The sequence below is a fragment of the Castanea sativa genome, chromosome 7 (assembly GCF_040712315.1).
Source record: "Castanea sativa cultivar Marrone di Chiusa Pesio chromosome 7, ASM4071231v1".
NCBI lineage: Eukaryota > Viridiplantae > Streptophyta > Magnoliopsida > Fagales > Fagaceae > Castanea > Castanea sativa.
Genome location: NC_134019.1, coordinates 47263508 through 47280069, shown reverse-complemented (window position 1 = coordinate 47280069; position 16562 = coordinate 47263508). Strand labels below are relative to the sequence as shown.

The following is a 16562-nucleotide window of genomic DNA, read 5'->3' as shown; positions in this document are numbered from 1 at the left end:
TAAGGTGTAGTTAATAAAGAAGGCAGGAGTGATAGTTTGCAAGGCAAGGCTATGAAGTTGTAAACGTACAATCGGATTGCATGTATAGGTGGGCTAATAACCTAATGGAGAAAATCTCCACAACCCCCCCCCCCCCTTCTTTTTTCGAGGGGTTTAATTTGGGTGTTGAGAATTCTTTCTACACATATCAAGTCATTAAAATAATGATTTGTTAGAGCTGACACATAATTTGTCATGCTATCCAGCTAACATTTAATGTGATGTGACTTGTCCATTCAAAACTAGTTCTACACATATGAAGTCATTAAAAAAAATTGTGCAAAATTGTATTATTCAAATATTTAATAAATTCCTCACATCTTTCAACCAAGTTATCCTACTCAAGTTTCTAAAACAAAACAAAGGGAAAAAAAAAAAAAAAAACTAAATTATCAAGCACCAATATATGAATTCGGAGGCCCATTGGCATATGGACTCAAACTCTTGAAAGCAGAAGTCCAAAAGATAGTATTTGATCCAACATCCAATCTCGAACCTGACCTGTTGCCATTTATCCTCACATACTCCTTTTTGTTTTTTTATGCTGAGAAACTAAGTACAAACTCTAAACATTAAACAGACAAAACAGAGAGAGCGGAGTCGAGATTGAAGCATGAGCTTGTCTGCAATTCGTGCTCCATTCTTTTCCCTCCTCCTCAAAACCACTGAACTAAATGGAACAACAAGGTGGTCGCTTCAACCTGCCACTGCCACTACACCTTCAAGGCGTTGTGTCATAGTGGGCACCAGCGTTAGAAGCAAGAACCGGAAGCCATTGCAGAAGGGTAGGAACCCCAGCATCGAAGCAATTCAAACTGTGCAAGCCTTGAAGCGAGCCAATATCAAGAAAGACCAACGTTTATTGGACCAAGTCTGGGAGTCCAAGCTCAGCCGCCTTCTCAAGCTCGATTTGATTGCTGTTCTTCGTGAACTCCTCCGCCAGAATGAATGCGAGTTGGCCCTCAAGGTGCATACTTTTAAATCATAACTTTTTTAATTTCTATCTGCAATTGCTAAATCCTACAAAATTTTATGTTATGTGAATTATGATACAATATGAGGGAGACCCACATGAGTTTTCTTCTTTGCCAACTATATATATTGTGAATTAATTCAAATTGCATCTCTGGATTAGTATACAATGTCTAAAGGCTTAATTATTTGTTAACAACCATTATGTCAAATGGGTTCTTGGTCTTTTTTTTTCCCCCAAAAAATATATTCTTGATTTCTAAACTTTAGCCCACTGGCAATTTATTAGTCCCTGGAATTTAAAATGATCACTTTAAGTTACTTGGATGACATGATCACATGACCACACTAAAACTAAAAGATGATGTTATCACTCCATTAGATACTTTAGGGACATAAAAAAGGGATCACTTTAAGTATGTTAAGGACTAAAAAGGATCACTTTAAGTTCTTAAGAATTAAAAGCGATCATTTTGAGTTATTAGGGAATAAAAGCAATGACCTTCAACTCCAAGGACTAAAATGCTCATGAGTTAAAGTTTAGAGATTTTGCACTTTTTTTATTCCTTCAAATATACACCTGTTATTTATTTATTTATTTTACTGAGAAAACGGAGTAACATCAGCTTTTCAAGCATCCCATACTAAAGGGGGGATGGAAATATTATTACAGGTAAAAGAGCATTTAAAATAAAAAAGAGAACTTAGCTAAATTATGGCTAGAGTTTTTCACCCTCCTAATCCATTAGATTTGGTGAAGAATCTAACAGTATTTACTGCATCATAAATGAGGGGCTCAATTTGCCAAAGGGTATCATCCATATTACCAAAGCGTATCCCCTCCCTCCTATTTCTTGCATTGCTAGGAATTGAGCTCTTGAATGATCCATATACACCCTTTTATAACATGTCGCATTCATGCTCTCTAATATCTTATCCGTGAAAACGGACTTGAATTTGTCTAATGAATTATGGAACGTTATTTGCCTTTTAAAATTCTTTTACATTTCTGGTCATTTTGCAATTAATAGTTTTTCTTTTTCTTCTTATGAAGTTATTATTATTTTTGGTAACAAGTAGAATGGACTCCAATACTAGTATTTGTTGGCTTAATTTCATTGCCTTAACTACTTTTTGTTTTGGCTAAATCTAGGTGTTTGAAGATGTTCGGAAGGAATACTGGTATAAGCCTCGAGTGTCTCTGTATGCTGAGATGATCACAGTATTGGCTAGCAATGGATTATTTGAAGATGTTGAATTACTTCACTCATATTTGAAAGCAGAACATGGTTTAAATCCTGAAATTGAAGGTTTTAACACTCTCTTCAAAACTTTGATTAGCTTTAACCGCACTGAACTTGCAATGGAATGTTACTACCTGATGAAAGAAGTTGGATGTGAACCAGACAAGTCATCCTTTAAGATAATTATAACCGGCTTAGAATCAAATGGAGGAACAAAATATTCAGCTATGGTAAGGCAAGACGCTCAAATGTATTATGGTGAATGTCTCGAGTTTCTTGAGGAGGAAGAGATTATGGTGAGCAATAATTGACTTTGTAGGATAAAGTGTATGGTTATGTCCTGGTAAGAGGATGTGCTAAAACCACAACTTTTACATGCTGGAAAAGTACTGCCTACATTTATGGCGAAACCAAATGAAATATAGTTCTCTCATCTGTAAAACCCTTTGGAGATGCATTGAAGTTTCACAAAAAGGACCGGCCAGATTGGCATTAATCACTTTTATTTTTTACTAAAAGAATCAATCACTTAATACATGCTTAACAACTATAAGCTGTTATCTTACTTACATTGAAACAATACAAATTATGAGTTTTAATTTTATTTAATATCCATTTTGATCATGGTTCTTGCTATTTATGTGTCATTTATGGCTATCCCCTGTTGTCATGACCAATAAGAGAGATAAAAATTTGTTAAATAGTTTGCCTTGTATAAAATGGCTTGTGTATTGGAGGTGGTGATAATTACAAAATTGAGCATCTAGCTGGGAGCTTATGCTGCCTATATATCCATGTTAATTCCGTTGCTGTTTCAACAAGAGGCAAACAGACAGTGATTTTCACCTTTTCATTTATACTTGAATTTCTTCCAAGAATGCATAATTTGGATAGCAAAAATGGAACAACATTTGTTACCTTGTTTCCATTTCTTGTGTCTGCAATAATTAGTTACATAAATACCACGTTTGAGCACTCTCTTGTAGGTGAGAACTGAGAAGTGAGAACTTTTGCTTGTCATTTGAGTTTTTCAATTATATTTGATTATCTTCCTTCCTTTTTTCTTTTTTTTCTTTTTTTCATTGGTTATCTTTCTTGTAGAAGCAAATACTGTGTGAATTATCTCCAAAAAGAACATAATTTATAAAGCAAGGATTGTCTGTATAAGCCAGGATAAAGAGAAGGAAAACAAGGTACATGTACTGCTACTTTTAATAATTACAGATTCCATCTATAATAATACTTTCTAATCAAGATATCATGAAGAGACAAAACTGGGACCTTGAATTCCTATTTTTTTAACTTTCTTCTACAACCTTCTCATCAATTTGTTGACCATAATCTCAACTTTGTGGATGGCTGGAAGTTTTGAGTGACTAGATGTACGTGTAAAGATGAGGTTAATTCCCTCAATACAGAGTGAAACCATGATTAAGACTTCAAAAGTTTCAAGTTGCAACTTGCAAGCCATATTCCCGAAATGCAGCAAAAGCTTCCTATAACTAGAATTGTTTCCCTTCAAATGTCTGGCCAAACTGCCAGTTTGCTGGAGCAACATTGTAGGATGCAAGCGTTCTTCCACTGCTGGCGGTCACCTCAAAAGATATAGGCTGTCCTTTAATATCAATATTGCAGTGCCAGAGTTGTCCCCAATTTCTTGCCATAGGATTCCACCCTGTTCTTGATCCCTTCACTTTCACAGCAACCACTTCACCATCCAAACCTACATTGGTAATTAAAACTTGAAAGAAGTGAGAATTTCCACTCAAACTGAATCTCATCCCGCCACTTCTCGCACACTTCACCCTGCACAAAATTTGACATAAACAATGTTTCCCTCAATTGCAGGATACTAGAAAACAGAAATCATAGGAAAGAAAAGAACTCCAATAAAATTTCTATTTCTGTGTTTGATTTGTTACCTCCTGTACTGCACTGGCACATTATCAGCACTTCTCTCTGCAATTTCAGTAAATGCAGCCTCTGACATCTCAAAATGCTCCTTGGGAAAATTGCACCAGCCACCATAATCAGCTGAAAGCCCATAATTTGGAGGACAGAAATCTGTGGCAGTGAGAACAATAGAGGGGCTTCCCTGCAGGCACCATAATATATGGTCAACACATCTGAGCTCATAGCAAGCCCCACAAGTACTCCCTTTGTTGAACAAAATGGTACTTAGTCCAGCACTGTATTTCCCATAGCTAGTCTTGTGGAGGTCTCCATAACCACAAGCCCCTTCTGCAACATTAATAAACAGTAGCCTTTGATCACTTGCTAGTAAAGTTTATATCTTGTAAACGTGCAGCATCATTATGTAGTAAAAGACAGTAAAGTTACAAACTTTGAAACTATAGAAGCAAGAAAAGTACCTGTAATGATAGACCCATCTGTTTCTTTGGAGTATGTTGCAGTTGCAGTGTTCCAGTCTTCATTCTGGGCATTAATCTCACATGCTTTCAGTAGAAACAAGAAGAAAACTGTGGCTTGAAGAGCACCCATTTGAGATAAGATAATGAGGCTTAAGTGAACAATACTTTCTTTCTTCCTTTTTGGGGCTCTTAGCGGGACTGAAGGTTGAATAAAGCCTTAGAAACCTTGAAAAAGAAGAAACTTTGACAAAGAGTTCACATTGCGGGATCCTTGCCTCTTTCAGCAGGGAAAGACTGAAGCGCGTGTTGGTGTATAGAGAAACAAAATAGGGATACGCTTTCTTTTGTTTCTTTGTATTTTTATTGTTTTGTTCTTTTCAGCTGGGATTTTGGACTGAGAAAAGGAAATTTGTTGCCTGCTGCATTTGGCTACATTCGAGAGAGAAAAAGGGTTTGAGGCTTTGTGTTGGTGGCAGACAGAGGTAGCGGAAAGCCATTATATAATTCAAAATCTAAATTATATTTTCATTGGGGAGCTTGGCCGCCTTGGATACATTGCTTTCTATTTATTTGCATAAATCATGGTTTTCGTTTGGGGCTCTTCTTTTGAGAAGAAAAACCAAAGGAAAGACCCCACTTGAAAATTGGAATGAAAATTCTAATATAGGCAGCTGATACCAAGACTATAATGTTGCGGGGGGACCCCCACAGGGAGGTGGAAATTGGAAAATCTTATTTACTTAGGGGGTGCGATTGGCAATATGTAAAATATTTTCCAAGTAAAAAATATTTTCACTTGAAAATATTTTTCAAAAATGAAAATATTTTCAGGTATTTGGTTGTATTTCATAAAATACTTTGGAAAATATTTTATGATGTTTGGTTGTGTTCTTAAAAATACTCTAAAAAACACATTTTTATCAAGTTTTTCATATTTTTCCAGGATCCAAACAAATATTATTATAGAAAATCTCAATACATAAACACAAAAAGAAACAAAAATCAAAACAAAAGAAGCAGAATCACATAACTGATCGTGAGAGAGAGAGAGAGAGAGAGAGAGAGAGAGAGAGAGAGAGATTGGTTCATTGGTGACGTGGTAGTGGTGGCGGGAGTGGCAACATGGACACGGTTGGTCGATTTAAAGGTTATGACTCGATCTAGGTGTGGATCGCCCACGGTGGTTTGATCTAGGAATTGTTCATCACATGGTGGTCAAATCGACTCAAGGGTGGGTTGCTCATGGTGCTCCAATTGGCTCCAGGGTGGGTCGTTCACTGGGTCAACATAGTGGTTTGATCCATTTTCTAGTGGCTCCTGCTCTCTTCGTGCTCCATTGTAAGTGTTCTCCTCTCTCTCTCTCTCTCGATCTCTATCTCTCTCTCTCAGGTAGAAGAGGAAAATGACTGTAAATGATTTGAAGGTAAATTAGAAGTGTAATTTATTTTACATCTCAAGGGCTGATATTTTACAATCAACAAAAAATATTTTCTATTTGACTGAGTTTTTCGGCCAACCCAAACACTCATTATAGTGTAAAATACTTTCCATATTCTTTTTACATCACAGCCTTAGCTAAAAAATATTGGAAATTCTTACATCCTTAGTTGATACCAAAGATTAAATTGTTTGTTAGCTAGGTTTTAACTTTTAAACTGTGTCCAAAGAGTCATCTTGATTACAGCCCATGCAATATGACAAGTTGACCCTACATTCTTACCGGTAGAAAAAGAGTTGAAATAAGCTCAAAAGGCCAAAAAACTGGTGGTTTTGGGTTTGCCACGCGCACTTGAAGTATTTTAACAGAGACTCTGACAGATCAATTAATTGATGCTCAACGCGGTGCCACTAAAGATCTCACCACAGCCCACTAAAGTTTTTACCATAGCCTAGCTAGTTCACCAAACAAATTACACCTTTGTTTTTTGGCTATGTAAACAAGGAGAGGAGGGTTGGTGGGGGATTGAACCATAGCGTCTAGGCATTACAAGAGGAGAGAGGTGCTGGAATCCCTAGAATCCTAACACACAAATTAAGTTCAGCTACTACAAGAAGGTCCATTTGCATTTTGCACCCTTGCTGGTGTGTCCATTAGGCCCAGCTTCTGTTGGAATCACTATTTACATTACAACAAACAAGTTATCAATCAAGCCAGATCCTAGTCTTGCAGCTTGGTAAAGCCTAAAAAGAGATACAGCAGAAAAGGCCCAATGAGCTAAAAGTTTAAGACCCCAAGGGACCAGATCCATGTCTAAAGTTTGAAACGAAGAAAACAATGATATCTCCTAGACCAAGAAAACAAAACTTTCTCGTTTTTTACATTAAAAAATCCAATGAAGAATCCAAAAAAGGGTTTATCAGAGAAATTTTATGTATGAATGTCAACCTTCTTGATGATCATACTAAATTACTATGACATCTTTTAAAGAGACAACGCTGCTAACTGGAGCATTGTTGACCTTATTCCGAATGATGGCGTTGCACCCATTACCACTGTTATTAGTGCTGATGTTCTTGTCAAAGTGATACAAATTGTATGTGGCTTGATCCAGTGTTCCTTCTCTGTAAACAAAGATACTTTCATCTTCTTCCATGCGACGCCACTTCCTATTTCGGTCATGTACTCGATGGAGTGGCATTCCCCTATAATAAGTAAATAAAAATGAACCCACGTCTATATACATGTCAGTAAAGATGCTTAAAGGTTTTGGTTATATTATTTTAGCATTTGTCAAGATTAAACTATCAAAAACTTGAAAGATAACAGCTGCTTCTTCCATACTCGGTAACTGGATGTGTCAAACAAAGAAATTTAGTGTTTTTTTAAAAGCCCTACACTATTAGCAAGATGTTTAAATATATATAAGAATGGCACACATAACAAAATAAAAAAAAATAACATGCATAGAAGATTGGACTGAAGGAGCTCATTGCTATTGGAGATCAAGCATTTAACACAACAAAACCAGAAGAGTAACGTTATGGACAACATATTTTTCACATGTATCGATATGATTTGTTAATTATTTTAGATTCATTATTGACACTAATTTTATTACGCATAATTATGAAAAATATTATTGCACTTATTGCAAACAGAAAGAAGAAACAATAAAGTGAAATACACGTGCATGTGTCCCCCTCATCTTCTTTCCCTGCCTTCACAAATATAAAATTATCAGTAAAACAACAGCATTGAGTAATGCTATTGAGTAATGAACCATAGCTAACCCGGAAGCAAGTGCGAGTACCAGTCTCTATGACCCATCACAAAATCTTTTCTTTTTTATATCGGACCACAAGGCAGAACAACACAGTCAGACCATTATTTTTTTTTTTTTTATGGTGGCATTTAATTTAAAGGCAAAAAGATGAACCCTCTAGAAACTGGGCCAATCGTTTAAATCCGAGGCCTGGCCCAGTGAAAATAAATTTATGCACATAAGCTGAAAAAAAAAAAACTATACTTTTATAAAAAAAAAATCAAAAAATAAAGTGAATTAATCATTTTCAGGGCCAGGGGTGGTAACCTACTTTGCATCCATTATCCCCCCAAAAAAAGTACATATATATCCCACGTCATGAATATGCAGTGTAACAAATAAATGAGAAAGGTATAACTAGTTGAAGAGACTGTATTATTTTATAATTTATTGGACAGAACTTAAGTACAGTTTATTAAATATTGTATTTTAAGTTTATCCATATGAACAAAACAAACAATATAGTTGAATTTAATAGTGTTTTGTTAGGGTATTGTGATTGGACTCAAATTTCACCATTTGTTGCAAGCAAAAAGAACTTCATTGTCCATGGAGAATATTATAACACTAACTATATGATACGTCGATCAATACAACCACATATATGGTTAAATTTTAAACCTAAATTACACACCTAAATAATTGCAACTAAATTTTTATCTATACTGATATAAGTAAATAAATTTTTAGGAACTCTTAAAGGAGAGAAAATCTCTCAATACACATTAGCACCTTTGTGCATGTAGTCTTGTATTTTTTTTTTTTTTTCTCTAGAGTTTGGCTTCTTTCAACATGTACTCTTGTAATTATTTTTATTTAGAAATAAAATTGCCGCTTTACCTTCCAAAAAAATTAAAAAAAACTTTAACTAAGTTTAATCCTAATTTCTTTCTTTCTTTCTTGTGCAAGTAGTTCTCATTGTTATTTATTTTACTTATTTATGCTCTTTTTAGTATATAATTTATTCCTTAGCTTAGCATTAAACCTAATAAAAACAACTATGAATGGGAAAAAGTAATTTCTTAGCCAGTAAAACGACCCAAAAAAAATAAAAGAGTTGTTGGGAAAAAGCACATAAAAATAAAAAAACTGTTGGGAACTTAGAAGTATTGCACAAGAAATGTGGAGAAAAGTGCTGAATATGGACATAAAATAAACAGGAGAAGGGCAAAAGTCAAGAATAATATATAGTAGTGACAACTACCAGTACCAATATTAATTTTTGTACAAAGATTGCATATAAAACCCAATTAATTTTGCACCATTAATTTTGTTGCATTTTACATCAATCAGTCAACGAAGTATCCAAGAAAAAAAAAAAGATAATTAAGCAAAAAATCCAATTAAAAAAAAAACATAATATAAAAGTACCCAACAAAAATCTGTTCCCAATATTTCTGCAAACAGTTTGACTAAACCCACATTCTAACTTTTCTGTCAATAATTTCTGCAGCTACCTCCTTCATCTTTACTTCAATCAAGTTCTTTTTTTTTTTTGGATTCTAAAAATAAAAAGTTTTTTTTTTTTTTGGTTAATAAAAGAAAAAGAAGTTTACAACCAAATACTACTTAACAAGTTTCTCTGACACACAATTCAAGAAAGAAGAATACCAATAAATTGTGTCGTATATTTGACAAACACAATGATAAGAAAAGAAAAATACGTAATAATAACAAATACTACTCTCTATTGGAAAAAGCAGTAATCTTTATTTGTTTTTCTTTAATTTATAAATTCAGACAAGAATGGGAAAAACCAAACCTGATATGGAAAAGATCGGAGATTTCAGACATGTCGAGGTAGAAGTTAACAGCGTCGATGAAAGCTCTGTAGGTGTAGATATGGAGTCCATCGATCCTGGGGTAAGGCAGTCTTGGCTTAGGCGGCGTTGTCTCCACGGAGAGCCGTGAACCTCCGGCGGAGTACACGTACTCCTTCCATGCCACGGGGGAGCCGTTGGAAGGCAACAGAGGAGGTGGAGGAGTTGGAGGAAGACCCACGAAGCCCAGAGTGGCCATCATTGGCTCCAGCTCGTCGTGGGTCATGATGGGTTTGAACGTGTTGGTGAACCACAAGGCTAGCTTTTTCATACACTCTCTCATGCACTCTTCCATTGGGATTGAGGGTTTGAGACTCTCTCTCTCTGTCTCTTTCTGTGGGATTGGTTTTTGGGTTCTGGGTTTAAGTTCAATGTTTTTTGGTTTTTATTATTTATTGTATGTACGGTAATATTATATTTTATATATATAGTAAAATACAACTAGTAGTGATGATGAAGAGGGAACGTTTTGTTTTGGTGAGTAGTGAGAGTGAGGAGTTAGGAGAGAGAGGAAAAGAGGCCATGAATGTAGGGATTCGATTCAAGTTGGGATTTTTGGAGGGCAGATTTTGAAAGGTCTAAGTTTCCTCACTTTCACCTCCAACTTCCTCTATTTTACTAAATTATCATTACTTAATGAATCGAGTTATTCATAGACAGCTTGAGCTTAATTTGATAAAATAAATAAACTTATTTTGTTCATTTGTTTGGCAAAAAACCATAGATTAAGCCTAAATTTAGGTTTAACTATTCAAATTTAAACATAATAATGTATTGTTTCTATCATTAAAAAAAACATAATAATATATTCGTTGACAACTCATAAGTGATAAATATAAAAGTAATACAAAATAGTCTAAATTTGGTAAGGATGGAATGTAAAACTCATTTTTTGCACCATCTAATAAGAGATTGCCACATCAGTTTTTTACTTAAATTTAGAGATTATATTTTATAAGGACGTGGTGTAAAACCTATGTTTTACCAGTCAAATCCCAACATGCCACATCAGTTTATCACATATTTAAGAATAAACACAATCACATTCAATTAATTCTAATACCCATATATAAATCCAACGTAATTGAGAATTTATTGAGATGTTATTAGGTGTGGTAAGGTGTATTGAATTATAAGTACAATGCTGATATGACAATCACTTATTAGATGGTGTAAAATATGAATTTTACACCCCATCCTTATAGAATTTAATCTCTAAAATGTAATACATTCTATCGCATATAATAACATCTCACAATAAATTCACAATTAAATTGGATTCTCAAATGGAAATTACAATTAATTGAGTGTAATTGTGACTATTCTTTATATGTAATATGATGATATGGCATGTTGGGATTGGAGAGATAAAACTTGGGTTTTACACTGCATTTTTTTTTTTAAATTTAATCTCAAAACAAAATAATCGGGAAAGAACTTAGTTTATACAACAACAACACAAACTTAGTCCCACAAACTTTGGGTCAGTTATGGGTCATCAATAGATTAAATTGGGTAGCTACATGAATTATTTTCTTCATTCTATTTTATATTAAGTAATGCTCTATGTTACCTCCCTAATTGACATGTATTTTTTGAATTACTTCTATTAATGTTTTTTTTTTTTTTGCATTCTTTTACCATTTTTTTCCATTTCCTCAACTTGGATCAACTTATTATTTCTTATTGGTTCATTATTCACTCTCTTATGAACATGACAAGCGCATCTCAAAACTTAGGAAATATACTATAAAAATAAACATCATAAAACCTTCCTACTCTAAAATTAAAATATACATTTTAAAGCTTGTCCACGTCAAGAGTATAGACCTGTTCACCTTTCTATCTTCCTTCTATTTGAATGCTTAGCCCTCTTAATTATTTATTTATTATACTTAGTACCATCAAACAAAACATTGAAATAACATTAAATTCACCATCAATTATCAATTATTTCCCTAAAAAAAAGTCATTATCAATTATGAGTGTGTTCAATGTTGATCATACCTAGGGTTGTAAATGAATTGAGTTGTTTGTGAATAACTCGAGCTCGACTCATGAAAAATCTTGTTTATATTTATTTGTTTAGAAAACAAGCCAAATTCAAGCCTTAACTTTTGAAGCTCAACTATTAAACGAACCAAGTTCAGACATAATAATGTGTTTATAAACAAACTTGTGAACATAAGAGCTCAATTTAACTATATATAATATTATATTTTTATATGTATACTTGTTTGAAAATATATCTATTTATACTTGAAATTAAATTGTATGAGTTTGTCAATAGATTCATATGATATTAAATTATTATTTTGTAACTTATCAATGATATAAATAGTCTATTTGTAATAAAAAATCATAGAATTGTGAAGAGGTAAAACATTTTAGGCATGGTTTCAAAGTATATAGTAAAATAATAAGTTAATCAAGTAGCCCGTGAATAAGCTCGAGCTTACTCGACAAGAAAATGGAAAATGAGCCAAGTTTGAACATAAAATTCTGTTTAGTGATGAGCTCGAGCTCTCGGCTTGTGTTTGAAAGAAAGTTAAATGAAAAACCTTTAATTTTTAATGCTCAACTTGACTTTGCTTGTTTACAACCCTAATCATGTTTTCATATGAGAGTTGGGGTGTGAATTTAACTCGCTAACCTAATTCGTCCACTTGACCCAACTTAACGTATAAGATTATTTAGATAGATTGGGTTGAACTTTTTTTTATTAATTATTTATTATTTAATAAATTATTATTTAAAGATTAGGTTGTGTCAAATTGGTAAAATATTAAACCCAAGCAGCCCAATTCAACGCATGCTATCACTATAAGTGTGTGTGTATATATATTACATTTGTTAGTTTGATTGGTCTTGAATTTTGGGTCTTAGTTAATTTGTTAAATTGATTTATTTTGATATTTTGAAACTTAATTTTTATTAAATTATATTCATCATTGAATAATAAGTTATAGAGGGCGTTTGGATAGCCAAAACGCGCGTCCACGTCCAAATTTTTTTTTTTTTTTACACGTGTTTGTTACTGTTTATTGGCCATGAACAGTGATTTTAGGCCAATGAACAGTAACTTTTGGCATGAACTGTGTTTTTTACCCATTTAAAAATTATTTTGTTACAGTATTTTCAGTTTTCAGTTTTCAGTAATAAATTCTATTCAAACGGACCCATAGTACATATTAAAGAAAGTAGTATCCCAACATTTTGACCAACTTATTCCATGGATTGGGTTGAGCCGATTTAAAGAACTGATAGCATGGGCTGCAGGATTGGGTTGATCCAAAGATGAAAAATATTGCAAGCCCAAGCCCAAAGCAGCAAACCCCTACATAGGGTTTAGACGTCCCTCTCTCTCTTTCTCTGTCACACAGTCTCTAGTATCTTCTACCATGGCGATCCTCTCTCGCTCTCTCCCCAAAACCCTATCTTTCCTCTCGCGCTCTCTCTCCACCTCTACCACCGCCACCACCACAGCCTTCGCCACTGCCTCCTCCTCTCGCTCTACCATCTCTCTCCTCCGCCCTCTCGCCGCAGCCGGCGTCGCCCTCCGCCGTCTATCCCCGGCTTCTTCTGCGCTTCGAGGCTTGGCGACTCGCGCGACTTCTTCATCGCTCAACGACCCAAACCCCAACTGGTCGAACCGGCCACCCAAGGAGACGATCTTGCTCGATGGCTGCGATTTCGAGCACTGGCTCGTCGTCGTGGAGAAGCCTGAGGGTGATCCCACCAGAGACGAGATCATCGATAGCTATATCAAAACCCTAGCCAAGGTCGTTGGAAGGTAATCCCCCTTTTCCCATTTCCCCTTAAACCCTAGCTAGGGTTTAATATTTTTGCTGATTTGGGGTTTCGAAAAACAAAACAAAAAAGGAAGAAGATAATTTTGAGCTATCTTTAGTGCAGAAATGTGGATTTGCATTGAAACCAAACCCTAGAAATGATTGTTTGATTGATTTTTGGGGGAAAAAAAAGATTTTTAGGTTGTGTCTAGAAATGGCTGTATGGTTCTTGGTGTTGTGATCAATGATAATTCTATGTATCTTGTTTTTGAAACAAGTCTCTACATTTTATATTATGTGACAGTTTGGCTTTGTGGTAGGAAGCAGAGCCTTTATGATATACTAATAGGCTTTTTAGTGTTTTTGAGTGTTTGACAAATTACAGTGAGTAGTGCTTCCATCCAAGAATGGGTGGAAGGTGAGGTCGTAGAATCATAGAATCGAAACCCTACTTAAAAATGAAAAGAAAAGAAAAAATATGAAATAACTTAAGTGAGACATTGTTTTGAATTTAAGAAACCTAAATGAGTGGATATAGTTCATTGTCATGTGTTGTATATGTCTTACAGTGAGGAAGAAGCAAGGATGAAGATATACTCCGTTTCGACACGATGCTACTATGCATTTGGGGCTCTTGTATCCGAAGAACTTTCATACAAGATCAAAGGTTGATCATCTTCAAAATTGCTCTGCTTTGCAATTTTTAATGTTCATGGTTATGTTTGGTACCTGGAAATTCTCATGTGTTTTCTTTTTGAATGTTTCAGAATTGCCTGGAGTCAGATGGGTTCTTCCTGATTCATATTTGGATGTTAAGAACAAAGATTACGGAGGTCAGGGAGTGCATTTTTTATCATTTGGCATTATCAAAATTTCAAAAGGAACTCATATTATTGTCTGTAGTGAAATATTTGAATGATAATTTCCTTGCCCATTGAATTTGATTGATTGTAAGTTTTTTTTTTCCTAATTTTAAGAAGCAAACTTACTTCATCGGCCCAGTTCTCATGATTTTAGAATCTTGTCCATTTCTTCTGTCTATGTGACTAGGTTTGTCTTTTTTCTTTTTCTTTTTATCCCCCTGGACAAGTGGCTAGACCAGTGTCTTTTGAATTCTATCCATGTTTTATTGAAAGACACATCTAATGATGTAAAATATTTTGTTGGTTGTTGACTACCATCTCTATTAGGACCATGAGAAAGAGAAAAATGCAAAGTAGGTTTTGCATAAATTTTCAGTTAAGCTTTACATAAAACATGATTTTCTGCTCACTGATCTTTGCTTTGATTTTTGTAGGCGAGCCTTTCATCAATGGGCAAGCACTTCCTTACGACCCTAAGTACCACGAGGAATGGATACGAAACAATGCTCGAGCAAATGAGAGAAATAGGCGCAATGATAGACCTCGTAACTTTGATAGATCAAGAAATTTTGACAGGAGGAGGGAAAACGTGCAGAACCGAGATTTTCAAAATAGGCCTCCTATGCAGAATCCAGGGCCTGCTGTGGCTGGAGCGCCTGATTTTCAAAACAGGCCTCCTATGTCTAATCAGCCTATGCAGAATCCAGGGCCCAATATGGCCGGAGGGCCTCCCAACAACATGGGAATGCCTCCCCCAAACAACATGGGAATGCCTCCCCCCAACATGTCTGGAATACCCCCAAACAACAATATGAGTGGAGTTCCTCACAACAGCTTCAGCAATGTCCCACCTAACAACAATATGGGCGGCAATAACTATAATGGGATGCCACCCAACAACTATAATGGGATGCCGCCCAACTACAATGGGATACCACCAAACAACATGGGAGGAGTGCCACCAAACAACATGGGAGGGGCACCACCAAACAACATGGGAGGAGGACCCCCAAACAACATGGGAGGAGGACCCCCTAATCCAGGATGGTCTAATAACATGCCTAACAGAGAATACCAGAATAGCTACCCTCCAAACATGGGGCCTGGTGGAAACCCTTACTCATCTTGAAATTTGCCCAGAAGAGAGATATGCCCAAGCCCCCAAGCTGAGTCTTGTTGGCATGCTGTAGATAAGTAAGAAGGCTTCTGATGTTGTCTAGGGTTTTGCTATTATGTTCATGGTTTGGAAGATACTAGAGTATGTTACTTAAATGTCATTTCCTTGGCACGGTGCTGCATAGAGACCATGTCTGTTCAATTGAATATTATTCCAAGTTCAAAGGTAGATCTGATGAGTTACATCTTGTTTTGATAACCTGCTCATTCTTGTCCGATTGAACATTATTCTATTTCATTTGGCATTGCCTTTGTTTCCTTTGGATTACAAGTTACTCATATTTTATAGTGTGGGTCGTGCTAATTGGTTTTCAGTCTGTTTCTTCTTTGTTTTGGGCTTAGTTAGTTCCATCGTTAGATTCTACAGTATTCTCAATGTTGAGAACATTATAAATTAGAAGGGGTCTGTGTGGTTCACTCTTAGCAAGTTTGTTTACTCTCTTATAAGAAATATAGATGTCAAGGATGGCTGGACCCTTGCCGCTTTGATTTTAAAAATTCTCATTCCCCTAGCAATGATGTTGCTTGCACTAACTGAGAAAAAGGTTTTTGAAATTTTTCGTTGAGAGGCGCTCAGTTTGTTGTTGATAAATTATACGATCTTATTTGCATTTTTGGCACTTTGGCAGATAAAGGTGTTGAATTGAAAGTTTCAACTACCTAAAGGTTAGAAAGATTACAAATATTTGCTTAAAACTACTTTTGCCCAAGAGAGATATGGCTGTAAACCGCATAAATGATAAAATGTACGTGGTGGTGTGCAGTATTTTAATCGAGTTGAGCCAAGTTGAATGGTGAATGAGAGTTTGGCTTGAGAAAAATAATAAAATGTGAATATTCTACTTGAGCTGGAGTTGAGCGCACATCAATGTTTCGTAGTTGAGCCTGCCAAAAATTTTAGTAGCTTGAGCTGGGTTGATTTATTTGGTCAAGCCACGCTCCAGCTGAATCTCAAATCCAATATCAAGTTTTTGAGATTGAGCTCATGCACAAGAACCAGCAAATACCAAGTTTTAAAGATA

At 35.3% G+C, this 16562-nt stretch overlaps 4 protein-coding genes across 5 annotated transcripts; 2 read left to right on the top strand and 2 right to left on the bottom strand.

The window, feature by feature from the left end:
* The first annotated feature begins 611 nt into the window (after window positions 1–611).
* Window positions 612–5153, top strand: LOC142643817 (pentatricopeptide repeat-containing protein At1g62350-like). Of its 2 annotated transcripts, none has more exons than XM_075818530.1 (4): window positions 612–1006; window positions 2165–2551; window positions 3357–3448; window positions 4227–5153. In XM_075818530.1, the coding sequence occupies exons 1-3, from the start codon at window positions 653–655 to the stop codon at window positions 3393–3395; spliced, it is 780 nt and encodes a 259-aa protein (XP_075674645.1). In that variant the 5' UTR covers window positions 612–652; the 3' UTR covers window positions 3396–3448; window positions 4227–5153. The 2 variants fall into 2 exon arrangements, with proteins under 2 accessions (XP_075674645.1, XP_075674646.1); XM_075818531.1 differs by having other exon boundaries at window positions 4104–5153.
* LOC142643819 (expansin-A20) lies at window positions 3375–4761 on the bottom strand. Its single transcript, XM_075818532.1, has 3 exons — window positions 4628–4761; window positions 4178–4496; window positions 3375–4061 (listed from the first exon to the last, which is right to left on the bottom strand). The coding sequence occupies exons 1-3, from the start codon at window positions 4755–4757 to the stop codon at window positions 3758–3760; spliced, it is 753 nt and encodes a 250-aa protein (XP_075674647.1). The 5' UTR covers window positions 4758–4761; the 3' UTR covers window positions 3375–3757.
* Window positions 5154–6687: 1534 nt separating the features above from the next.
* On the bottom strand, window positions 6688–10082 carry LOC142644708 (uncharacterized). The gene is made up of 2 exons (XM_075819281.1): window positions 9653–10082; window positions 6688–7270 (listed from the first exon to the last, which is right to left on the bottom strand). Exons 1-2 carry the CDS (start codon window positions 10003–10005, stop codon window positions 7030–7032), a joined length of 594 nt encoding a protein of 197 aa, XP_075675396.1. The 5' UTR covers window positions 10006–10082; the 3' UTR covers window positions 6688–7029.
* A 2991-nt stretch (window positions 10083–13073) lies between these two features.
* On the top strand, window positions 13074–15798 carry LOC142642935 (multiple organellar RNA editing factor 8, chloroplastic/mitochondrial). Its single transcript, XM_075817385.1, has 4 exons — window positions 13074–13503; window positions 14071–14168; window positions 14269–14334; window positions 14799–15798. The coding sequence occupies exons 1-4, from the start codon at window positions 13112–13114 to the stop codon at window positions 15491–15493; spliced, it is 1251 nt and encodes a 416-aa protein (XP_075673500.1). The 5' UTR covers window positions 13074–13111; the 3' UTR covers window positions 15494–15798.
* The last annotated feature ends 764 nt before the right edge of the window (window positions 15799–16562 follow it).